This window comes from Pteropus medius, unplaced genomic scaffold, assembly GCF_902729225.1.
Source record: "Pteropus medius unplaced genomic scaffold, Ma_sr-lr_union100, whole genome shotgun sequence".
Taxonomy (NCBI): Eukaryota; Metazoa; Chordata; class Mammalia; order Chiroptera; family Pteropodidae; genus Pteropus; species Pteropus medius.
In genome coordinates, this window is record NW_024356335.1 from 5314549 (window position 1) to 5340284 (window position 25736).

A 25736-nucleotide genomic window follows, 5' to 3' on the forward strand; every position below is an offset into this window, starting at 1 on the left:
CTAATCTAAAGAGAGTTGCCTTGAGTTTAGAGAGATAAAGTGCACACACTGCCACAACCTCAAAGTAAAACTGAGTGCTGAGTTTTAGAGCACTTATGGTGAGGGCGGAGGGGAGGGAGTTACCTGGAGAACCCTCTGGAAGGCAGAGCCATCAGGGCGTGGCTTTCAGTGGGTTTGTCAGTGGAGGAAGAAGGGAAGGGAGAGATGACGGCTGTCGGAGCCAGGACTGGAAGTGGAGACCAGTGTGACAGTGCTGGGCTCTGGCCTGTTTACCAGGTACACATTTGGGGACAGAGAGAAGGATTTTAGGTACTACAGGGCCAGCCATGTATGCTGCCCGCCCACCAGTCACTCGGTAGCCATCGCGGTCATCAGACCCGCTGCCACGGTACTGTGGTGCTCCTGTGCAGGTCTCCCTTACTTTGCTTACTGACGGCCCCGAAGTGCAAGAGTAGTGTTGCCGGCCGATCAGGTATGCCACGGTGAAGCCGCAGAGTGCTTCCTCCAAGCCATGGGGTGGCGTTTCTTCACTTAATAAGGAAAGAAAAAAAATTGTATCATGACGTTGGTAAAATCTATGATAAGAGCAAATCTTCCATCTGTGAAATTGCCTGATTTATAAATTAAGCTTTATCATAGGTATGTGGGTATGGGAAAAAACATAAACATAGTATATATAGGGTTTAGGACCGTCTGCGGTTTCAGGCATCCATTGGGGGAGACTGCTGTAACTAAAACGACAATTCGATGAGTTTCGACTTGCATGTATACCTGTGAAGCCACCACCACAATCAAGACAGTGAGCGTATCACCCCAGAATTTTGTCCTGTCCCTTTGTCATCCTCCCGTAGCCAAACCACCACCGATCTGTAGATTAGTTTCATAACACTTCATACAGATTTACTCTGCAGTCCGCGCTCTCTTCTGTCTGCTTTCACTCAGCATAATTACTTGGAGTTCATCCACGTCGTCGCGTATATCAGCAGTTCCTCCTTTGCATTGCTTAGTCCACTGTACCAATGGCAACGTGTTGATGATGCATCCGGTGTGGCCTGGTCGGCATCCTTATTCTGGCTGAAGTTTTAAGAGCAGAGACAGGCTCCAGCAGGAAGGTTGGGGCGGGGGCAGGGAATGGGGGTTCGTGGACGGCAGAAGAGAGAGCCGAGTGAGGGACATGGGTGAAGGAGAATGACCATTCTCTGTGAAAGGGGATTTCAGACATCTTGAAAGGAGGGTGACTTTTACTTTCAGGGAGCTTTTAAAGGTCAGCAAATTTATGGTTGAAGAAGAATGTGTTTTGAGGTTGTTTTTTTATTATTTTTTTTAATCTTTATTTTTATTAGCTTCCTTTTTCTGCCAGCATCCTAAAACAGGTTGTTATGTCTTTTTAGGCCATGGGAGAGAAATCTTTTTCTGTTCATAAAAATGATGGGGCAGTTTCATTTCAGGTATGTATTTTCTTTGAGTAAAGCTTCATAGAATTTATTTCTACCATGTAAAAGGGTGAATTTTTAAAGGAATTTTGAATTTAGGCGCACTATCAGTCACTTGAATACAGTAGGTCTCTCCATAACAAACCTACAAGGTGGCTGTCACCATGCACTGCATATCAAATCCTAAGTCTTTGAGAATGAGTAACTTCACGAATGTCCGATGTCAGTGACAAGGCTCAGGTTCCAACCTAGTTCTGCCTGGTGGTCCCTGCAACTCTGCCTCTCTCATCCCATGCCACCTCCCATTCGCGGTGCTCCAGAAGCACAGGATTCTGTACCTGAAAGGACCGTGGGTGATCACTTAGGGTGACGTTGTCATTTTAGAGATGAGGTCACTGAGACTCAGAGGCTTTGAGTGACCTGCTCAGCTGTCACCGTTATTAGCTGCGTGTGTTTGTGGCAGCATCACAGCCTACGTATGGGGTAGGACATTGGATTGGATCTTAGCACCCACTTACCAGCTGGTGACCTTGGACAACTCACTTAACTTTTGAACCTCGCCCTTTAATCATCTAAAAATGAAAATTGATGGAACTTATAGCGTTGTTACGTGTATCATTTTTTAAAAAGCTAAAAGTGCTCTGTAAAGCACTATACAGATAATCTTTATCATTAATGTGTAAGAGTCACTGCCTCTTTTCTAACCAGTTTTTATTAATTGAGGTGTAATTGCTTAGAGTGAAATGCACAGGCCTGAAGCGCACAGTTCGATCAGTTTTGACAGACGCGTGCACGCATGCATCCCACTCTCTGTCAAGATTCTCCGTGCTTTTGTCACGTCAGGAAGTCCCCCACCCCGGCATCCAGCATTTGATTTCTTTCACCGGAGATTATTTTGCCTATCTAACAGTTTTTTATGTTCTTTAAGTTTAGTAGTCACTGATATTAGTAGCTAACTGAGAGCTCGTGGGGTGTTCGCCTGCTCCGAATCCTCAGCAGCTTCCCATCTGTCTCAGTAAAAGCCCAAGTGCTCGCGCTGGTCCAGGAGCTCGCGTGGTCCGGCCGCTGGCGGTTTCCACCTCGGCTCCGCCCCCCACCCCAGGTGCACAGGCCCTCTCGCTGCTCCTAGTAAGAGCAGGCCTTAGGCTCCGCTCACACTGTGCTGGGTGGGAGGAAGGCGTGCCCCTCCGAACCCTCATGATGAATTTCTTCCTCCTTCACGTCTCTGCTCAGATGTCACCTTCTCAACAAAGCTTCCTCCAATCACCATATTTTAAATGGAGCCCACTCCCCTGCTCCATCCCTCTGCTCTGTTTTTCCCTCCGCTTTTCTCTCTAGCGTGCTGTAACTGACTCATTTATTATGTTTATTGTCAGTCCCTCCCTTTCGAAAGTCACCAGAAGGGCAGGGATGTTTATCTTTTATGGTTGATATGAATGAAATTCCTAACCTTGGGCCTGGCCCATGACAGGCTCTTCATCAGTAACCATGGAGGTGAATGAATGCCTGCCAGGCCCGTGCCAAGTACTGATACGTTATCATTAGTTCAGTTCATCCTCCCAACAACTTCACGGAGTAGGTACTGTTACTGTTCCCCTTTGAGAGGAGAGGAAACTGAGGCTCAGAGGTTCAGCACCTGCCTAAAAGGAGGGTTCAAACCCAGGATAGTCTGACTCCAAGGCCCATGTGTTTAACCGCTTTGCTTTACTACCTCCTTAAGAAAATACAAAAGGTACTTTTTCCCCCCTCACTTTAAAATGCTTGTTAATAAAATGATTTTTTTGAATGCTTTGTATAAAGCATTGTAAGGTGCCTGTGTTCATCAGTTACTAATGCTCTGTGTGAGGTGCATGTCCAGGGGCACGCAGCACACTGCTCCTGAGGGACCCCGGTTGGAATAGCCAGTTCGTCGGGGCGTTGGGTTGCATGACACGGCAGTGCCCGGACAGCTTGCCTCTTCGCAGCTTTCCCCCTCCTGGTAAAGGACTCAGTAGGTGTCTCCTTGCTGTTTCGCTACCCAGGGTCCTGCCACTGTGGACAGTGCAGTCACGCCGAGCCTTTCTGCTCCAGCCACGAACAGGGATGGTCACTTATGTACCCAAAGCAGGAAGGGGACTGTCAGGGCTTATTCCAATCTCTAAAATTTACATTTTTGCTTTATTTTGTTGCGATTTTCTCTTTAAGAGTTGGGTGCCTACTCTGATTGACTGTGATGATTCTGTTGATTTTTAAAAAACATGTTTCTTAGAAACTTCATTTGGGTATTTTGGAACTAAAAGTCATTAATATGTTTAGAAAAGGTTTTTTTGTTTTTTTTCTGGCTGCCTTGTGTGGACTAATATGCACACCTCACGTTTACAGTGACAAGTTTGGGATGTGGTTTAACAGATTAATAATTTCAGCTTGAATATTCTTGGTCTTTTACTTCTATCTTCTTATCAGATGTCTCTTTTTTCCTAATCCTTTTAAATAATTGTAAGGTATAATATATATACAAAAGAGTGTGTAGTACCCGGTTGAGTACAAATAGTCGTAAAGAATCACCTTTGTAACCATCACCTGGGATAAGAAGTAGAGCAGTGCTAACGCCCCACAATCCCTGTATGTCCCTCACATCCCTTCCCAACTCTGGAGTAATCCTATCATGAAAAACGTTACTATGATCATCTCACCTTTCTTTATAGTTTGCCATATGTATATGTAGCCCTAAACAATATATTTTAGGCTTATAGTAAAATGTTCTCTAGAATAGACCAAGGAGTCACTTTTGTGATCTTATGTATGTATAATGTCTTTCAGTTTACATAAAACTTAATTTGAACATGTGAAATATATGAAAAACATAAAAAATGTCTAAATGTAGAAAACAGCATTTATTACAGTGTTTAAAATGATAGGTATAAATTTTCATGAGAGAATATTGGTTGTTTACCTTTTAGAGTGTCAAGCGAACCTCCTTTCTTTTTCAGGAGTTGTTTTTACTTAAAGAGCAACTAAAAACTAGATATCAAAAACTAGATAACTGCCTCTTAGGTTATCTCTTCAGACTTCTGCCAAAACCCCTCACCGAGGAATAGATCGTGATAAAACAAGGAGAATGAAATATTCATTGTAGAGTCTAGGTAGTGGGTATATAGGTATTTTCTGTATACCTATAATCTTGTCATCTCTTGTTGGCTTGAAATAACTAAATATTGGAGGGAAATCACAATACAAGAAAACATCTGTTTTAAACTGCTCTGGGACAATGTGATTTTAAGTAGTCTGTATTTTCTTCTGTCTATAGTATTCATGATTTCTAAGATTTAAAGATTTAGCTGAGAATTTGGGTGCCCTTTAATTTTTTTCTTCTTCACTTTCAGTTTTTCTTTAATATCAGCACTGATGACCAAGAAGGCCTCTACAGTCTTTATTTCCATAAATGCCTTGGAAATAAAATGTGGTCTAATGACAAGTTTTCCTTCAGCCTTGATGTGAGTACCTTGTGGAATCTCTTCCACGTGGGTTTTGTCAGCTGTGTAAAATGTGAGACATTTATTTCTCTATAAGAATAGGGGTTTTTTTTTTTTTTTTTTTTTAAATAATAGGTTTTAAGAGCACTTAAGCAAAAGAAGAATGTGGCCAGAATAATGTCTCTGCCAGTGGGCAGATACTTCAGCAGAGGGTTCACGAACAAGAAAATATAGAACAATTTAGGATGTGTTTACCCTTCAGCCTGTGCATTGAGAATATGATTGTTCTCTACTGATACTCACTTTCTTAAGCTTAAGCGAAATAGCTAAGATTACAAATTGCTGAATGTGGAATGATCTGTCCTTGAAAAATAACAATTAATTTCATGTTGGTTTCAGATCGAGATCACAGAGAAGAATCCTGACAGCTACCTCTCAGCGGGAGAAATCCCTCTCCCTAAATTATATATTTCCATGGCCTTTTTCTTTTTCCTCTCTGGGACCGTCTGGATTCACATCCTTCGAAAACGACGGTAAAGCATTACTTCCTGGAGCCCTTTAACTTAGAGTGGGTTGGAATTTGTATAACCTCACTCTTTGCTGGCCTCTGCACCTGGAAGGAATTAGCACTAGCTTGTTCTCTTCAAACATCATCTTTCCCAAAACACAAGGAGACTGTGGGAGCTTGTAGCGTGGAAGACCTTTCCGTGCCTTGGTGTTTGCTCACTTCCCATTGCTTTGTTTAAAAGGCAAATCCAAATAGTTCATTAATACACAAGCAACGTTAAATGTGTAAGCCAAGCGTCTCCATAGTGAAGACACCGCAGTGCAGGACTTAGAGTGAACACATTGGTCCCATTTACGGGCTCTTTGTCCTTGGGAGGGGATGAGTGACAGTGACCACTGGCTGGGTGAGAGCATGAGGTACTGCTTAGTTCCCAAGGCCTCAGCTCAGATCCGGGCTGGGATGGACACTGACCTTCAGAGGCTTGTCACTGGAGAAAACCTCTTCAAAGCCCTCCTTCCTGGCTACTGGCCTTCTGAAACCCCTGGGCTCTAACTTCCTGTACTTGGCGCTCGAGGGGACCAGCTGTGTATATGTGGAGCTAGTTTTTAAGTCTCTCTCCCTGCCCCCAAAATTGAGAACAAAATACTGATTTTCAGTTAAACAATATTGCGAAGTATTTGTTACAGGATAAGGTCCATAAACTGAGTAAATGGTTTTATGTGAATATAGTATTGTAATATGTATTAATTTAAATTTATATAATAATTAAGAACCCGAGATAACACTACTTTCTCTGAGGCATCGGGGAAAAAATTGGGACTTCTTTTGGCCCTAGAGGCCTGTCTTCTCGTGGATGTGCTCGGCTGGGGGCCCTGGGCTCGGCTCGGAGCAGTCACTGGCTGATCCACGTTTGCTGGAACACCCTTTATACCCACCAGGTGGAAAGAGCTCATTCTCCTCTGAAGGGCCCCATGTAATCACGTTTGGAGTAGACGATCAGGGAGCAATTAATAAAGAAAAAACGCATCCTACAAATTCAGACAGACGTAAAAGGGTTTTATTTAAAGGAAGATTTGCTCTTGCCTTTATTAGAGAAGTGAGAACGGGAGACAGAGGCCTGCTTTCGAGCGCAGACGCTGACCGTTCCCGCAGTCTGGGGCCTCACACCCTAAGTCCCTTTCTCCTCAGCTACAAGACTGCGAAGTATACTGGCCCTGGCTTCCTCTCCAGAGCCATAGGTCTTCAGAGTTATGCGATTTGCCCCAAAATAATTCGTTTGGCACATCAGGAAGCTATGCAAATAGGAGGTACATACAAAATAGTTTCCTAACCAGGCATTCAGTGGTATTTTAATTTCCTTTTGTTTAGTGATACAACACTGTCACTGGTTCCCTTATATAAAACTGGAAGCAATTTTACATCTGTGGTTAAATGAGGCTGACCGGCTCTGTACAGCGTGTTTTAAGCTTCTTGTTGGAGTCCGATAGACTCGCAGAAATGTGTGATTCCGCCCTCTGCCCCATCCCCCGTTTCCGGGAGTCTTCCAGCCAGTGGCGTTAGGTTGGAAATTTGAGTCATGTGAAGGATGTGACACCCAGGCTGCCAGCTCGCAGCCCCTCACAGCCGGGAGGGACTGGGGGATCTTTGCCCCGTTTTAGCGAGGCCTTGGTGGGCGAGGGGTGGTGAGAGCCATGGCTCGGGTCAGCTGACAGAGCTGCCACTGGAACCCACATCCCCTTGTCACACATGTGTGGCACCCCTGAACTCTGTCATTTCAGCTGTGGGCCCTGGAGAGTGGGGAGGGGTGTCCTGGGGAGGAGGAAAGGGCACAGGCAGCTGATAGTGCGTGAGTGCCAGCTCTCTGCTCAGCCAGGCACTTGCGTGTGTGATTTCGGCTGGGCTTCCAGCAGCGCCTTGAGATAGGAACCGCCCCATTTTCAGAAGAGGTTGCTGACGTGTGGAGCGAGTATGGGCATCAGGGGAGAAGCGCTGTCGGAGCTGATTCAGTGGCTTCAGAGCCTGTGTTCTTCCCATCTCGTCACTGCCCCGGGCAGGGATGTTTTAACGAGGACTGTGCGGTTGCTGGTGGGTGGGTTAACTCTCTTTGCTATTCAGGAGTGACAGATGACTCTGGCCTTCCTTGCTGGTTTCAAGTACGTGGGCCCTGGGACAGGAAATGACCAGGGAGGAAGTCAACCCGGAAGTTGGGTGTGCGTCAGTGCACGACACGCCCTGCTTATCTCCGTGCAGGGCCCACTCCTTGTCTTCCCCTCATTTCCTACCCCTGGCTCACTCCTTCCCAGTCGCTCAAACGTGCTTAAATGTGTGTTTTGGGATGTTTGTGCCGTCTTATAAATTAATCATTGATGTTCATTGATGTTGCATGTATTTTTAATTTATTGAAAGTACACTATCTACAGATACTGTTCTTCTCACAGTCCTATCTATTCTGTTGATTTATTCATCTGATGCTACCTCCTCCCACATTTTTACTGCTGCAGCTTTGCTGAGTGTCTTGATATGAGCGTGTGAGTGTTCTCTGTGGCTCTTACTCAAGTCTTTGTGTACATATTTTATTTAATAGAGTTTTAAGTTTTTCTCCCAAACAGTCTTGTGTGTCCTATTAAGTTACTTCCTAGGGTGAGGTGCGCAAGGGCAGAGGAATTTAATTAATTTAATGCCCGGCTGCACAAAGCCGGACGAGTACCTGTGTGGGCGTGGCGGTGGGCGTGAGCACTTTGCCCCGCTGGCCTGGTGTGTGTGGCGGGTTCCAGCCACAAAAGGGAGATAAGGGCATGAGCATCCCTGCCGCCTGGCTCCACACACTACAGATGTCCCCCTCTGCTGCGCCCAGCCTCCCCCTTTCCTGTGGGTTTCACATCATTCCTGTGGATCCGTCTACCTCACGCTTCTGTGGCCTTTCCAGGTGGTTTCCGGGGGAGAAGTCACCAACCTGTTTAGATTTCCAGCTCATTGGGACTCGGAGCCCATCACGTCTGGCTTCAGTGCAGAGCTCTCAATTCCACTCACGACACTGACTCACACATTAGAGGTGACTCCAGCACTCCGGTCAAGGCCTTTTCCACTCACAGAAACTGCTTGCTTAATAAAAGGGTTCATGTTTGTGGTTTGTTTAGATTACATTTACTGCCTCCTTATAAATGTGTCTGACGCCTGGAGCTTCGGCAGGCTTTTGGGAGAATGAAATATGCTTTTCATTCTTTTCTCTCTGTTTTTATAGGAATGAGGTATTTAAAATTCACTGGTTGATGGCGGCCCTTCCGTTCACCAAGTCTCTCTCTTTGGTGTTCCATGCAGTACGTATTAATATTTTTGAGTCATTTCTGAAATGACGTACGGTGCCTATACGAGCAGGAAAAGTCAATTAGAAGGAAGTGGGTAGATCAGTGGGAAACAAAGATGAAAGAATACCTTTGTCCCAAAGCCTCCTTCATTCTGGGGAGACAGTCCTGGGGATAGATCAAAACCTCCCTGCCACCAAACTGAAGACATCCGATGTTGGCCACAGACCACAGTTTTCCTAGAACACTTGTTTGTTTTTATTTCTTTTTTTTCGTTGCTTTGTTTTTTGTCATTTCTTGAGATTAGAGTGCCATTTGCTAAATGTTTCCATGACTCCCTTAATTTTTCCAAATATTCCCTCATGTCCCCATTGATTGGAAATTCAGCGTTCGCATACTTGTTTGAGAGAAAATTGATGCTCTGCAGATTGAGGCATAAAATTGTACTGGAGTTTTGAATATTTAGTGCTGACACAAACTGAAACGAGCCTGCTCATGAGAGTAAGGTCACAGCGTCCCCAGTTTGAAGGCCTGTGAGGCGCCCCATAGGTGACAGTCCCCTGCTGCACTTAAGGCTGTCAGAGAATGTACTAGATCCAGTTACAGTCTCAAGAAATAACAGTTCTTTGGATGATTTCTTATTTACACCTGAGTTAAGGATTTTTTCTGGCACCATGTAGGTAATAAGTAATAGGATTCCTGAGCTACTTTATATCTAGATGATCATTTGTGATAGGATGAAATACATATGAAGACATTTATGTCACCTTCGTGAGTTCTGCCAGGAAGGATTTGGGGGGCACTATTGTAACTTGCCCCTTTAATTAAAATTAGTTGGTAACTTCAAGAGGCTCTGAATTTACAGATTTTTTTTTTTTTTCAAAGAAAATATGTTCTAAGCTGGGTGATTCCACATAGATTTCCTTACTAAGCGAGTGACTTATTTACCTATGTAAGCAGCCGGGTATGAACGATAAAGTTCTTTGTTGGGAAACTGTGGCAGTTGGAACTGGGAGATTTTAGAGAAAAGACTAGGTTGCCATTGGCCGGGGTGAATCACCTGCCCAGGAGAGGGACCCGGGCTGGCTGTTAGTGACGTTGAAACTCGTGTCAAGGTTCTCAAGCTAGCTGACGTTGGCAGCACACTCACGTGCTTAATTATGAATTGACAAGTGAGTCACTAGGGAGTGGGGCAGGGCAGCCCCCCCATCCCGAGGTCCGCAGGCAGCACTTCCTGTCCCACTGCGTGCGCACCGGCGTGTGGCCAGCCGCCGACCTCGCTGAGACACACTCGTTTGATTGCAGATCGACTACCACTACATCTCCTCCCAGGGCTTTCCGATTGAGGGGTGGGCCGTCGTGTACTACATCACTCACCTGTAAGTATGCCGGGTGACACGTGACGTGCTCATACCGCGAAGTCACATACGAGAGGTTGGGGAATCCCTGGCAGGACCGGCCTCGCCCCCTGTGGCAGTCACTCTGGGTTCCTGCCATGCCAGAGGCGTGCGGTATTCAGGCAGCTGTCCAAACCTGAGAGCTTGGGGCGGTTGGCATGCCCCTGGGGAGGGGTGGCCTCGCTGAGGGGATCGGCTGCTCAGGTAGTGGGGTGCATAGCTACCTATTTGTGTGCCTGGAAAGAAGTGTTGCTCACTTGAGATGAATTTCCTGAATTTAGCCACCCGTCTTTTGCAAGCGGCACGTGAAATCATAGAATGAGCTGTGGGATCTAACTTGCAGAGTCTGAAGAGACCCACTTGCACCTGTGAAATCTTTTCTGTTTTAGTTTGAAGGGGGCGCTGCTGTTCATCACCATCGCACTCATTGGCACCGGCTGGGCTTTCATTAAGCACATCCTTTCCGATAAAGACAAAAAGATCTTCATGATTGTCATCCCGCTCCAGGTAGGCGACACTAACCCTGCTTGTTCTAGTTGTCTTGGCGCGCAGCAGGGTTCAGCCCCAGGCCTCTCTGGGAAGAGGGGGTCGGCTCACCCAGACCCCGGTCTCTGCCATCAGGCATTCCGTGTCTGAATTCTTACAGACCTAGACCTCACGTCACTACTCTGGGGGGTGCTGGACCATCGTCACCTTTAAACCAGCACGTGGACGTGTGCTCTCGAATCGAGAGCTGTGGCAAGGCTGGGGGGACACCCTGCCTCCCTTTCTGCCCATTCACCTTGTAACAAAATGGGCCTCTTAGCAAAGAGGCTCAAATACCTAGCGATTTTGTTAACAAATTATTTTAAAACTGCGAATGACACAATTGAGTTTCCACGAGGCAGAATATGAAGCAGGCCGCAGGGGCACGTATTTGTTACAGCCTTCCTGGGCTGAGGCCTGCCTTTCAGGCTTGTGAGCCCTTTGGCAGGGGAACCTGTCTTATGATAAACAGTCTTAGGCGGGCGGAACCTGAGTGTAAAGGACTCGTGACAAACAGAGAGGTCCCGGCAGGGATGCACAGCGACTCCGCTCTGCTCAACCAAAGGTTGACGAAGTAGTCCTCGTCAACCAGGCTCATTTTGGAGCCTGGTGTAAATGTGGCAGGTGAGGGAAGGAAGGGGACAACTCCCTAGGCACCCGGAAAGGCCCGCTCCGCTCTGGCGATTGGAGATTTGGCACTGTTTGCAGCAAAGCTACCCTCATAGCAAGTCACTCAGAGAAAACAAGGGCATTTAAAAAATTCAACATAGGGGCGGCTCCATAGTATAGCAGTTAGCGTGTCTGCTTTACATGCAGAAGGTCCTGGGTTCGTGCCCCAGGTGGAGCCACGGACCAGGCCCCGGGTGCATGCAGAGAGCATGTGGGAGGAGATGCCCCGCCTTCAGAGATCCAGTTCTTAAGGGGAGATGGCAACATCCATAGGTCAGGGTCCAGTGGAAATGGGGTGGGGATTAAAGAGGGGAAAAGAAAAAATAAATAAAATAAAAAATTCAATATAAAGAAGTCACGTGTGTTCATACCCAGAAACTAGTCTGGGAAGGCCTCGACCGTCAGCCTGAAAGTCGAAACCGCTTCTCTGCCCCCCACGCGTTTGCGTTTCGGGCTGAGGCGAGAGAGGCGCAAATGGCATTTCAGGGACGTCCCGGCTCCTCGTTCCGCACCAGCGCTCTGGGAACGAACGCTGTCTCGTGCGTCGCGAGTGCGAACTGAGGACAAGCGAATCAGAGCGTGGGCTGTGGAAGCCTCTGTGTCCCGCTTTGTCTGCAGAGCTCGCGCCAGAGGCGGACGTGCAGGGTCCACCGGGCTTCGGGGAGACCCAGAAGCCGGGTGTCAGAGGAGCATTTCAGAACAGTGTTTGCGCTGATTTTAAGTGAAGTGTGGCTTCTGCCGTGATTTCCCTGAGAAGATTTCCATAGACGGCAGGAGGAAGCCCACGCAGACTTCCCAGGAGAGCGCCGCGGAGCGGGCAGGGGCGCCTGCACGGGGACAAGTCAGCCCGGGGGTTTGGGACCACAGCCTTCTCCACACCAGTGGGGGCTCCAAAGGGCGTCTCGGAGACTGTCCTTGATGTGGAGGAACATCACAGCTTTAAACGTCTCCGTGTCCGAGGGCCAGTGGAGGGCTCCCCGTAACACGCTAGGAGCTTAGTAACGGGGCTGAATGCACGAGGCAGAGCTGTAACTTTGGAGATGGAAGCCGATGACCTGTGGAAGGACCTGGGCGGCGTGCAGCATAGAGAGGACCCGCGGGAGCCGTCCCTGGGAGGCCGGTGTGGCTCCTCTGCCAGGGGGCTGCAGTCGGCCGTCCTTGCCCCTCTGGCCTCTGACGACAGCATCTGGCACTGAGAGTCATCGTCACTGAGAAGCAGAGGCACCCGCACAGGCAGAACTTGGACTTGAGGAATCTGGGTGTCGTGGCTGAACGGATGTGAAGTGCCACTTGTCGAGCACCTGAGTGACCTGCTGAGGCCTAAAAAAGCAAAGCGTCCAGGTCATCTGATGCTGCACAACGAATCACCCCAAAACTTAGTGACTTAAGACAGCAGCGTTTATTCTCACTCACGTTTTCCGTGGGTCAGGAGCTGGGGATGGCTTAACTGCATCCTTCTGACTCGGTGTCTCCTGCAGTTGCAACCAGACGGTGGCTGGGCCGGGGGTCCTGGTGAAACCTTCTCTTGCCTCTTTCTGCTAGGCTGGCAGGTTTGATCAGATCGGGCGGGAACAGCGAGGCTCTCAGGCACCTGTCACACACTCTGCCCGGTCTCTCCAGCATGGCAGCTTCAGGCAGCCGGACTTCTTACCAGAAGGCTCAGCGCTCCAGAGCTGTGTGTCTCAAGGGAGAGGCAGGAGAAGCCGGGCCTTGGTGTAGCTTGCCTTGGAAATGTCACGGCATCGCTCCACCTCACTCTGTTGGCCAGAGCCATCACAAGCTCGGGAGGAGGGCCCAGAGGACGGCCGCGGGTGGGGGGCTGCAGACGCAAGTGTGCCCCCGCATTGGGGCTGCTGTTGTGAGAGTCCACTCACGCTCTGGGGCCTCAGCAACTTCTCGTGTCCTGTAGGTCCTGGCAAACGTGGCCTACATCATCATAGAGTCCACGGAGGAGGGGACAACAGAGTATAGCCTGTGGAAGGATTCTCTGTTTCTGATTGACCTGCTGTGCTGTGGAGCCATCCTCTTCCCCGTGGTGTGGTGAGTACCTGCAGGGAGGGAGGCCACGTGTGTGCCACCAGGCTGTCAACACTGGCAGCTGAGCCAGCCATTTTCCAACCGGTCCCCGTCACACGGGGCATCTGTGTAACAAATACAGCTTTCTGGGTCTCAGGGCAGGACCCTAGAGTTTGTGTTTTTTTCAGGTTCCAGTGGCGTCTGATAGAGCAGATGTGGCACCATGGCTGGCTTTTAGCATAGTTCAGAGAATAGAGAAGAGTCTGGAACTGAGAATTTACTAGCAGCATAAAATAGCATGAATTTTGAGGGAATGTAAGTAAAGAAATCTCATAAATAGGCTTTTCTTGCCAAGCTAGATAGAAAATGAGGAGGTAAACTAATATAAAGCTAGTGACAGTTCTCAACGCATAAACAGTGTAGGTGTTCAGAATGGCTGCTTTATCTCTGGCGACGGCAGACTTCGGACACGTATGTTGTGCCTTGATTACGTGTAGAGAGTGTAAGTGCCAAGTCAGCGTCGCGGAGAGAAAATGCCCTCATTCAGTCTCATGCAAGTGAGGGAAACTCTTGCTTCGGGGGGAAGCAAGCAGAGGAAACGGCTGGCAGAAATGAAGCACTCACCCTCACCGTGGTTACTTGGAAGCAGTTAATTCTTTCAGAGTAACAGTTTTTAAAAAGTACATGTTTACCTGCTTTCTGTTGGAAATGAGGGGCTCTGCATCGCAGTGCTTCATGCAGCAAGTTAATATTTTTTAGAATCCTAAGGTTTACCAGGTCAGTCAGTTACTCTGATTGCTCAGAACATGGCGTGGAGTGTCACCCTCATTCAGCCGCTTAAGCCTAATTCCGTTGGACGTCGCCCGTGTACACGTATCAGTCCAGCAGAGAGGAGAGAGTACGAATGAGGTTTAATCTGCACAGCGTGCGCGCGTCCTGCCCAGGCAGAGCTGAGTCGGCGTCTGTGACGGTGGCCTGCGCTGTCTCCGGACAGAAAGCGCCTTCTTGTTACGGAACCGAGTGAGACCCTACGCTTACTTTGGCCACTCTGCAGAAGAGAAGGCGCAGGGAGGCCTGGGGAGACCCCGATGTGCTAGACACCTACAAGTGGCCACTTCCTGCCACTTGTCAGTTACAGCACTAACAAGCAGATGCCAAATGGCAAGATTCTTTAAGGTAAATTTTTGGAAAATTGCCATAAAATGAAAAAAATCAAATACTAGGGAGGATTCCGTCGGTGATGCGCCGGTGGGCGTGTCAGACTCCTCCCGGGTCTGGCCCGCCCCCTACACCGCATCTGCCCTGCTCACCCCTTACGAGGGTCTTCCCCTTACGAGGGTCTTCCCCTTGGCGCCTTTCAATGCTCCCTAGAACTCTGATCTGCGGCGTCTTTAGTAACGTTAGTGTTCTCCTGCCTGAACTGCGCGGATGGTCATTAGTTACCAGCACATCTCAGCTAGAAAAAACATTCCCCAGAAGCCGGCATTTTATCCAAGTCGTAAACTTCTAGTCAGTGAGAGCCTGCATGAGGCCATGGGCTCACAGCTCCTAGACCCAGGCTTTGGAAGTCAGCCTGGGACCTGATGGGGTCCATTCTCTCCAGGTAGCAGGTGAGCGCAGATACTCTGTTGTCTTCGCGTTGGCTCTGGGTTGGGGGTGGTAGTTGTGGGAATAGAGGAGATCAGGGGTGTTGAATGATTGGGTTTGTTGTTTTCTCCTCAAGCCCAGGCCCCTGCCAGACTTTTTTCAGCCAGCAGAGGGCACCTCTAACTCAGGCTTGAGCGTGGTCCATGCTGAAGTGTCATCACGGATCCCGTGGTTAGGGAAAGTCTCCAGAATCTTCTCATCCAACCTTTCAAGTTTATAATTGAAGGGTTCAAGGCCTCAAGTTACCAGCTAGCCCTGCAATTAAAGAGGAATGCAAATTTATTAGCTAATCTTTTGTTCTTCCAATGTTTATTTTTAGGTCAATCAGGCATTTACAAGAAGCATCAGCAACAGATGGAAAAGGCAAGTCCCCTTGGGCCCTCTGCGTGCTGCTCAGCCTTTCCTGAAGCCACAGCCTGGGTACCGCTGAGAGGCGGAGCGGGAAGGATGGGTCTCAGGTGCAGTCTACCTGGGGGGCTGGTCAGGTGCTCCCTGGGAGCTTTGGAAGGGCCATCGGGTCATTTAGTGGAGAGGCAGGCGGCAGGTGTTAGGCGTTGCAGAGAGCAGCCCTGTAAGGAGGCGTGGGGCGATTGCTGCTCATCAAGATGATTCATTTCGTTTCTTTCGTGAGCGTGATTTTCGCCTTCTCAGAACTGAGTCAGGAAGAGAAAATCTGTGTTGGAAGGACCAGATGACACTTCACTGTGAGAACAGGAGGTATTGTGGAAGGGGATGGCTGCGTGTAAAGCATCCCTTCCTGCCGATTTAACACGCTTTCAAAATAGACGTGTCGGCATTAATTTAAAGTGAGCCCGATGCCAGAAAGAACTTTTAAAACTGTCTGATTTTCAAGTGGTTGTGCCATTAAAACTCTTTTGAGTCTCTTCAGTTTTCCAACCATGCCTCCTAAGTCAGAAAAGGAGCCACAAAGAAAATGTGTGTGCTTCTGGGCCCGCTGGAATGGTGCTTATGACCGCAGGCTGCCCTGGCATGAGGGGTTTAGACCACAGGTCAAGGTCGGAGCATCCTCTGGATCCATGAAATCACGCTCAGTGCGGGTAGTCATGTTCTTTAAGGCAGAGTATTTATTCGTTGTTAATACAAGTTTTGTTGCTGACCTGTCTTCTGATTATAAAAGTAACGAGGATTCGTTTGGAGAAAATTTGGAAAACAGGCATTAGGACGAATCTTATTTCCCACCTGCTCTACAGAAAATGTCACATCATTGTCTTTAAATTGAATTAAACCTGACTTCAAGGCTTCACACCTGAGTTGGGCAAGATCTCGGGGTTCTATACGTGTTATAAGACGCTTTTGTTATTTTTGTAACTTAATAGAGCTTTCTTGAATTTTAATATATTAAAATGAGGCATTTTGCTTTTTTATTTTTATACACGTCAGTATTTCTGGATTCGTTTTTCTGACTGACTGAAAATGTTTGAGAATCCCAAGGGCAGTGTTTTCTGGTGAAGTTTGATCTGTACTTTCCTTCTCGGCTTCGTCTTCCCCCTTCTCCTCACCTTCTTGATCTCTGGTCCCCTCTCTGCCTTCTCCACCTGGCCTTTAGAGGGCTTGGAGGCAACTGTCTCTAAACGTTTATTCCATGAGCGGTTGATCGTTAGCTGAGGACTTAGTAACTTAGCTGCCTGGGGTAGACAGCACAGCAGGTAAAGCCCAAGATGTGGGTCATCACTGTACCCCAGCATCCTTGGTAAAGAGACTTTACCGAACAGGAATGCCTTTGTCACCCTCCGGGGCACATGAGGCAGTTTCTCGTTCGTTCCACCAGGTGGCAGCGTGGGACCTCTTCAGCCGAGCGCGAGTGTGGAAACAGGAAGTCACGCGCACACTAGGGCTCTCGTTCACCATTCTCAGGATGACATGCTGTTAAGAAAGCACCCGTTTCTCATCGGCACGTATCGCAGCCCCTTTGAAAGGGGGACAGAGCAGATCAGAATAGAGATGTCTTCATGGTCCATGCTCTTCACTGAACTGATTTATGCTGTGGGATGCTTTTGAGCTAATCTACAAATGGATATTTCACTCCATACTTTGAAAAATGGTTATGCTGGTGACACCTCCAGAGTCAGCAGCCCGTTTCCGGGACTGAAGTCTCCCCTGCAGAGAACTCGTAGGCACAGTACCCCCCTGCCCCCGCCCCCCTCAGTGCTGGGACTCCAGCCTCGGGCGGGACTGCAGAGTGGCCGTGCCCTGCTTGCCCACTCCAGGTCAGAAGCGAGGCAGCGCAGGAACGCTGGAGTGAGCACTCTGCTGAGCCGCCGCTGCCCCAAGATGTCGTGGCCGGCCCTCTGTGCTCGCAGTTCCCCTTCCTGGGACTTAGCCCGTCCTGGAGGCGCTGGCAGAGTGAAGGCCACGGCAGCGGTGTCTCCTGGGTTCGGAAGCATTTTGCTGCCCGGAGCCTGACTCTGGTTCCAGTTCTTAGGCTCGTTATTCCAGCGACTCCTTGCGTGGCCTTGACAGTGACTCGGGCTTGAGACTCAGCATAACGCGGTTCAGGCTGGCTGACTGCAGGTGGGGAGATGCTGTGTGTAGTCATTCTCCCCGCTTCTGGGGTGCCCTCTGGCTTCCGGGGGGTGTGTTTGGGTTTTGTTTACTTCCTGGTCCCTGGATTCCCTTCGACTGAACCCGAGGGGAACAGTGACAAAGCTGCCCGCCGTCCTTAAGCGGCGTCTTTGTCTCTTCTGTCACACAGTGGCCTCACTCAGACCCTGTCGTTTAGAGGCACTGCTGCACCGTGTGTCCTGGAAGCGCGATTGAGTCTCACACTGGCACAACCACCCAGCTCTGCTGCCCCTGTGTCCCGCCTGCCCCGACGGACTCCCCTGTTTGCGTCCCTTTGCCCGGGGTCATTAGTTAGAAAACTGGCTCGGGGACGAGATACGCCATGTATTTAATTAACAGTCTCTGCTCCTGGTTATCTTCCTTCCCTCCTTGTGTTTGTGAGGAAAATTCAGAGGAAGTTTTCCGAGGAAACTTAGCTTTGGCGTGAGCTTCAGACGCATGTAAGCCATGGCGACTGGCTGGTTTGCAGCGGAATGGCTTCGCTGTGGGCCGCTGCCACATTCTGAAAGTAGCCGAGGCCGTGAGGAGTGTTTGTCGGGGTAGCAGCTCTTGGAGAGGAGGGCCCTTGGGGTCCACACTGTTGTCACAGAGAGCAGAGGTGGGTGGGACAGCTGGCACCTTGGCACGATTCAGGGTGGTGGCAGCAAACTGTCAGCAGACGTTGCATTCTTCATTGCCACCTGCTTGCAGGGGGTGAGAAGGGCTCGTTTCACTTAAGAGTGGCCTTGATGAAATAGTAAAAACTGTTCACGTCGTTAAACCTCAGTCCTCGAATGCATTGCCCTTTAGCGTTCTGTGCAGTGAAATAAGAAGTCCGCATGAAGACCTCGGCTCTCCACCGACGCGTGCCCGTGGCCTTGGAAGCACACGTGCATCATTTGAGCTGGAGCGGAACGCCCCACTTTCCTCTTGGGATGCGTCGTGTAGTTGAAAGAATGATGGTGGATGGATGGCTGAGACCGCGGTTCCTTAGACTGGAGTTTTGGCCAACGCTTTCTTGAAAATGAACAAAGTAAACGTGTCACTTCAGGGAAACAACTAAAAGTATTTGTTGCCAGTGATCTAATTTTCACTTGAAAGCACAGATTTTAACTTAGGAAAACTTACATCCACCACTGCAAGCTCGACAGCATCTCAGTTCTTAAAAGACTGATGTGAGCCGGGGGGGTGATATTAGCAAATGTGACTTTAAAATATATGTATCTTTTTATGTTAAAAGTGTCCACATTTTGGAGATTTGCAGAACTCAGTGAAATATTTTCACGTGGGCAATGCACGTTACACAGCAGCCATGCACAAATGGAAAATTCCATTCAAAGTGCAAGGTGGACCAATGATTTCAACATGACAGAGTGTGAGCGTTCGTTGATACAGTTTTGGATTCCCCGCGTACCATTCGTCAAGTTTCAATGTAGAATGAAGACTGTTCACAGTTGCTGGCAAGGCCCACATCCTTTGAATGCTTCAGCCAGACCCCTTCACAGCAGACAGATCAAGAGCAAGTCGGAGACTCCAGCCGTGTTCTAGTCAGCCAGGGGGTAAAGAGACTCACAGAAATGGAAAACAGTCCTGCCCTTCTGGTGGAATTTTTTGTTATTTTTTAAGAAAAATATCGTTCGGATTACATGTAATAGGTTTTGTCACTCTCAAATGAGTTATTAAATATTTTTGAAATTTGTTATTTCTAGGTTGGTAAATTTTGGTAGAATTTTACCCACATAAACGAAAGTTCTCGGAGGTCCTTAGTAATTTTTAAAACTGTGAAGGGGTCCTGAGACCGAAAGTTTGAGTACCGTTTGTTAGGGATAAGGCATCTTGAGCCGCTCGTCGTCATGACGACTGTGAATGGGCACGAAAGGCGCCTGGTTTTTTTTTCTTAGCCTGTTGAGCTCATTTCAGATTCTTGGGACCGTTTAAGATGTTCATTCATTCTGGGCAACTCATGCCACGAAAGTTGTTTTATTTGGGTGTTTTCATATAAACAGACCTAATGAGAAACCCACTGATGAGAAGAGACGCCAAGTACACCCGCCTGTTTTTGTAAATGAAGATTTACTGGCACGCAGCCATGCCCGTTTCTGTACCTGTCGTCTGCACAGTGGCTTGCCTCAGTGGCAGAGTTGAGTAGTTCTGTCAGAGACCCTCCGGCCCCCAAGGCCTGAGACATTTGCTCTCCAGCCCTTTACGGGAAGTTTGCCGACTGCTGGTTGACACAGACATTTAAAGAGAGACCAGTTTTAAAGCCATTTGTATAGCACAGTGCTGTTGACTGCTGGCTTCACCCTATGCTGAGCACTTGGAAACAAAAAAAGCTGACTAGGTAAAAGAAGTGACTGCTTTTAAGTAAGTACTTACTGAACTGCAACTTTGTGTCCAGAACTGTGTTCTTTATTGTCTGTTTGGGACAATAGCTTTTGCATCCTCATCTGCTCTGCTGTCTTACCCAACCTGGTACCTGTGGGAGTCTTCGCTTTTCTTTGACTGACAAGCGGCCTTTAACGTGGATCGCCCTCAGTTTACCAGCAGAGCTTTGAGCTCCACGGTGCCCCCTGGGCCGATGTTCGTGAGCACCGTCTGCCCCGACTCATGTTCCTGGTAATAATGACAGGCTTGTGCAACCCTTATGTCCACTTTCCACGTGGAAACTAAGGTGGCCTCAGACCCACTGGTGCTGTCAGCGGCGAGGATCGTCAGTAGGTTAAACTTGGAGACTCTGGGTCAGAAGCCTCAGGGGAGAGGGGGAGGTGAGGGAAAAGAGGGGAGCCTCCCAACAGCACGTTTTGCTGCGATGCCCCCTCCCAGCTCTGGGACTGGGCGTGGCCTGGGCAAAGATGCCGTCCCCCAGAGCCACAGGGTGCTGCCGTCCACATTGCCGTGGAGGGCGGCCCACTGAGTCCCCTCTGGAGCCCTGTCTCGTGGAAATAGAGAAGAAGGGGCAGAAGAAATGAGATTCCCTTTATCCGGGGACTCAGAACGTTTTCATCCTCCTTTTGTCCCCGTGTAGCCAGAGCTCGTCCTCGTAAACCCATTCCTGTCCACGACGTCCAAGGCCGCACCGTGAGAGCACCACAGACAGCCTCCTGCTCCAGGAAGCTGGTCTGCGGGCGGGCAGAGGGCACCTTCTCCCCGGGAGATGTGATGGGGATGCTCATAAAGCTGCTGCAACTCTCATGGCTGGCATGTGTCAAGCCCCCAAGGATTCTGCCCTGCACGCAGGGCCACCTCACGTTAGTGTGTCGCCGACCCTCTAATCATGGGACACCCATGAATGCATTACACAGAGAGGGGGGCTGTGCGCACCAGAAGCTGTAGGGGACATTTTGAGCGTGCATATATTTAGCTGGGCAGAGGGTCTGTGGCTCTCAGCAAATTTGCAAAGGAGGCTGGGACCCCAGAAAGGGTAGAAACCAGAGCTGAACAGACTACCATCAAGAGAACGAGAGAGAAAAAGTATACTTTGGCTTAATACAATAATTTTTAATTTCTCGTAATCATCAAAAACCTCTTTTCACTACTTTCCTCTAGCAGATTACTCAAAATTCCTTTATCATCATCAACCTAATGGCTCTGATCACTACTGTGAAATAATCAATTCACCATTGTGAAATGATCAATTAACCTGAGTTAATATCCTCTACAACCAAAAGCAGAGGCCTCTCATACCCCCAGCCTGAGAGGCAGCCCCATCGTGGAGACAGTGCCAGTTTTTTATTACGCCTTCAGAACATGGGGCGCCTCGCTACCTTGGGGGGCCCTCAGCCACCCAACGGGCCTGTTAGCAGTCGAGGTTGGCGTGCCGTGCTCAGTTCCGAGCATGGTTCTCGTACAGGTGGGGTGGGCATGCGTTCGCGTTCCACGAGTCTTGAGAAACTTGAAACCAAGTCGTCTTGGTTGATCACTGCGGTATTCGGAGGGGTGAGGTTCTCTTATTGAGAGGTGCTGTCTGCTGTCGACCAGGCTGTGTCGTCAGGCAGTGGCACATCTGACCTTCCTCGCCCAGCCCGTTGCTGGCCGGGAATCTGTGCTGTGGGCCTCAGGGGAGCAGTGGGCTGGCAGAGGTGGGTCATCGGGCCCCACAAGGCCCTGGGTGGGCTCTAGGGCGGAAGGGAGGCAAAGGCAGAGACTTACTGGACTTGACCACAGAACTCTTCCAGAGTAGCCTCTTCTGCTGTCGCACGGTGTCGGCCACTCGCTCGGGCTATTTTTGCCTTTCTTGGATGCTTTTTATTATTTAAGGTAACATATTGCTTATGTGAGACACACAGTCCTTAACTGTTAGTTTGATGACTCCTGGGTCATTGTTTTAAATGTGTATTGGAAATGTATTTTTGAACCATTTTTCACATAACAACAGTTTGAAAATCAAGAACTTTTATTCTCTGCAGAATTCTGATCTCAGCCCTTCTTGGACTTGCTCTCAGTACAGTCTTCGTGAGATCCATTAGTGGAGTCTCCTCTTAGTGGAGGCAGAGGGCACCCCGTCAGTTAGTCACCCCCAGAATGGACCCTTTCAGACCAGGGCGGCCCTGGGGCGGCCCCCAGGCGTGTACTTGACCGTGACCGGGGGAAGCTGCCCCGGGCCCGAGCCCGAGCCCAGGGCCTGAGCAGTTTGTGCAGGTGCTAAGGTGCTAAGGGTAATGGCGAGTCAGAGACGCTGCGTTTTCATTCTTGCTTTTGACTCAGAATTCCCTGTGAAGTACAGCAGGGAGAGCAAAGGATCATGGGTAGGTAGGGGTGTTTTGAAGCCTCGAGGCTCTCCTTACACCAGGGAAGGGTTGTTTTGGAAAATTTTTACCCTTTAAGCAGCTGCTGTTGGCCTTTGCTCTGTGCGTCCCGTACCCTGTTCAGGACTGACTGCCCAGGGAGGGTTGCTGGCAGCTCCCGGGCATCGCCTGGCATGTTGAGCCACGCTGGCATCCTCCTGAGCTGCCGGTGGACTACAGAGCTGTGAATCGCCTTCCTGTCGGTCTCTGAGAGCTTGGTCCTTGGAAGGAGGTAGACTTGGGTTTGAGGACTGGCCTCTCACTTACTAAGCTATGTGACCTTGGTAATTTGTACTAAGCTTCTCCAGGCCTGAGTCCTTCATCTGCGAGGCAGTGGTAACTGTGCCCGCCACCCAGTCTTTGAGGGTTACAGGGGGTGAAGCATTGGGGATGCCCGGTGCCCGGCACATGGTTACCACTCAGTAGATGGTGATGACCAGTGCTGTCATTACCATCGTCACAGTCCTCTGGGGAGGCGGGGGACGACCCGTCTTCTTGCCGGCCTACTTAGTTACTCTTTGAAAGAGGAGAGGCAGAAGTCTGGGAGGGGGCGGCACCCCCTCCACACAGGGTGCGTTTACTCTTTGGCTGCTGGGTCAGAGGGATAGCTGACTTGGGCACCTGCAAGGTCCGGGCACGTCCTGCCTCAGGGAGCACCTGTTCTGTTCTCGTCAGTAAAGAGCACGTGCCGAAATGCGGAGTCCTGGCCACGTTCCTGAGAGTGGGAGGGTGGAAGAGGAGCCCACAGCAGGAGATCGGCCCTGTGGGAGCCCCGAAGCCCCTGCCCGCCCTCTCCACCCCACGCTCTCCTTCCCTGTTCCCCGGGAGGTTTTTCAAGATCCTTGGAGCCAGGCCCTGTTCCTTACAATGAGGCGGCAACTGTGTTAAATGAAGCTCCTGGGTGATTCTGGTGCTCGCCCCGGTTAAGGACCATTGCCAGAAAGAATTTGGTCTCCACGTGAGGGGACCGATGCCCCGAGAAGGAAGTGGCAGGCCAGGCTCAGGCACGCTGCGTTACGAGGGTCCCCTGGCTCCTGTCCGGGGCATCTTTCCTCTCAGCGTGCTCATTCTTTTACCATATTTGCTGTTCCTTGTGGTGGGGTCAGAAATAGCCAGGCTGACTTGGTGAGCCTGTCCTCCCGGGGGGCCCTGCCCTCCTGGGGCGCCCAGCCCTGCCACGGTCCAGTGAGCGGCAAGCTGTCAGCATTCTCAACTCCAGGGAACGCTTTTTTGGAAGAAAAAGGGAAGGCTTGGGATTCCAGGCTGTGACCTGCTGCGTCACTGCTCGTTGCATAATGCTGGCAAAGTCCCCCTCCTGCAGCTGGCTGGTCCCCTGTGCGGCAGGCCGACTTGTCGTGTGCATATGGCAGCCCTGCTTCTAGGAGAGCCCAGGTCACCGCTCATTCCAGTTTAAGTTCCTAGCGTCTGGCATTCTGCCAGCCGTGGCAGCCACTGTGAGACAGCTTATGCCACATTTGGTTCGGTTGATGTTAAGTATTCCTAACATAATCCTGATGCTGTAACATCAGACATTCATCGAGTGGTTGCAGTTTGCTGTCTGCTCTCTACCTGCCGTCTCATTGATCCCCCCAACAACCCTAGTGGTAGGTGTTGTTATTCTCGTTTTACAGATGAAGAAACAAACTCAGAAAGGTTAGGAGACTTATCTGAGGTCACACAGCCAGGAAGCAGCAGAGTTGGAATTCGAACCCAAGGGCCTGCACTGTTACCCGCTCCCGTTTCTTAGGCGCTAAGCAAGCTCCCTCCCTCCCTCCCTCCGCTGCCTCTGCTGCATGGGGCCGGGGGGCCTGATCTTCTGAGCAGCTGTCTTCACGTGACTGGAGATGATGCCTGCCAGGACTGGTGGGTTGTAGGAACAACTTTGAGCTCTGCTTATCGAGGCTGTGATTCTTAGGGACAATACCGGCTGTTCCCAAGGTCCACTTGTCAGTCCTAGCACATGTCCTGGACTGGCCTAGCGTTGCTGCCCATGCCGGCACTTCCTCACGGGGCGCCGGACGTGGGTGTGCAGGCTCGTCTACAGAGCGGTTCATGGCCTGCCTCCTTTCACAGTGTCTTACAGTCAGCCTGGAGGGCGTGACATGGTGACGCATGACACCGGGGAGATGTCAGATGCAGTGCCTTCCGCTCCCTCCCTCTCTCAGCCCCCACAGTGTCTTATCCCATTAGGGCCTGCAGCGCCTTAACCTCTGCTTTCTCTGTCAGCTCTCCCCACCCCCACCCCTGGTGCCCTTCCCTATGACAGGGTGGGGACCCATCAGACTCCACCTGAAGAATTTTCTGTGATCCTCAGCTTCACCACCTGTCCTTCCGTCTCCCCGAGCCAACCACCATGGTGGGATCAGCCCCATCCACTGCCGTCACTGAGAGAGGAATGTCTCAGCACCCTCCAAGGAGGCTGCCGCATAGTCAGGGTTTGACCTCAGCTGGGCCTTCATCCTTGCTTCACTCCATCCTTTCTCCGGAGAGATTGTTCCACAGCATAGCGGTGGCCAAGGCACTGCCCTGCTTCAGACCCTTCGGAGGCTCCCTGGGGCCCTCGCATCCAGAAGGAGGCCGACTGGCCTCCCGTGTTGGGTTCGGCCCTCCTCTCAGCCCGGCCGCTCCAGGGCCCTGCCCACTGGGCTGCTCTTCCCTGACGCCGCCCCGTGGCGAGCCTTTGCCCCGCTGCTTCCCGAGCACCCTCCCCGCCCCCTCACTGCTCTCGCTCCCTCCCGGGCCCCAGTCGGGCCTCTGCTTAGACATCACCCCCCTCGAGGGTCCTTTCACCCCCTGGTATGGGTTTGGACTGTTCCTTGGCCATGGCCGCCATGCATATCCTGTCCTGGCATCTTGAGATCCGGGAGTAAGGACGTGACGAGAAGGTGACACCTCTCCGCTAGGCCAGTGGCTCTCGGTGAACTGCAAGGGCAGGACTTCGTCTGTCGGTTTATTTCAGAAGAGACTTTTAAAGCCCTTCTGTTGCTGAAGCGGTCTAGTTGTCGGTGCTGTCGTCTCTGTTCTTCACGGGGGGAGGATGGGCGTTCGTGTTCAGGAAGCGTGTTGCACGTCCGGGCCGGCCGCTCTCCCCGGGGGCTAGCTGCTCTGTGGGGCAGGGTGCAGGGTGCAGGGTGAACAGCCATCCCCCTGACCGCTGCCGCTGGGAGCAGGAGACGCACACAGGGACACAACACTGCTTCCTGCCGGTGTGCAAAGCTTTAAGTCCGTGGCAGCTTAGTTATCCGACACCTCTCGGCTTTAGTGCCTGGTCCTCAGTAGATCCTTTGGCATCCCCCAGGGGAGGAGGAATGCCCGTTCACGTCGCACGCCGCACACCAACCGAGTGCCCTCTGTGCACTTCGCATCGAGTGAGTGCATATATAGCTCCTCGTCCAGTGACTCTTCCCTGAGGGAGGCAGCCACCCCTGGGGCAAAGGCCAC

At 50.3% G+C, this 25736-nt stretch overlaps 1 protein-coding gene across 1 annotated transcript in view; it reads left to right on the plus strand.

Moving 5' to 3' along the window:
- GPR107 (G protein-coupled receptor 107) overlaps positions 1 to 25736 on the plus strand; it is a 59447-nt gene that overhangs the window by 23869 nt on the left and 9842 nt on the right. Inside the window, exons 7-14 of the mRNA XM_039861569.1 lie at positions 1392 to 1448; positions 4796 to 4906; positions 5285 to 5418; positions 8635 to 8710; positions 10001 to 10074; positions 10482 to 10599; positions 13196 to 13326; positions 15269 to 15312. Of these exons, the coding sequence (XP_039717503.1) occupies positions 1392 to 1448; positions 4796 to 4906; positions 5285 to 5418; positions 8635 to 8710; positions 10001 to 10074; positions 10482 to 10599; positions 13196 to 13326; positions 15269 to 15312 (745 nt within the window). The remainder of the gene's footprint in view (positions 1 to 1391; positions 1449 to 4795; positions 4907 to 5284; positions 5419 to 8634; positions 8711 to 10000; positions 10075 to 10481; positions 10600 to 13195; positions 13327 to 15268; positions 15313 to 25736) is intronic.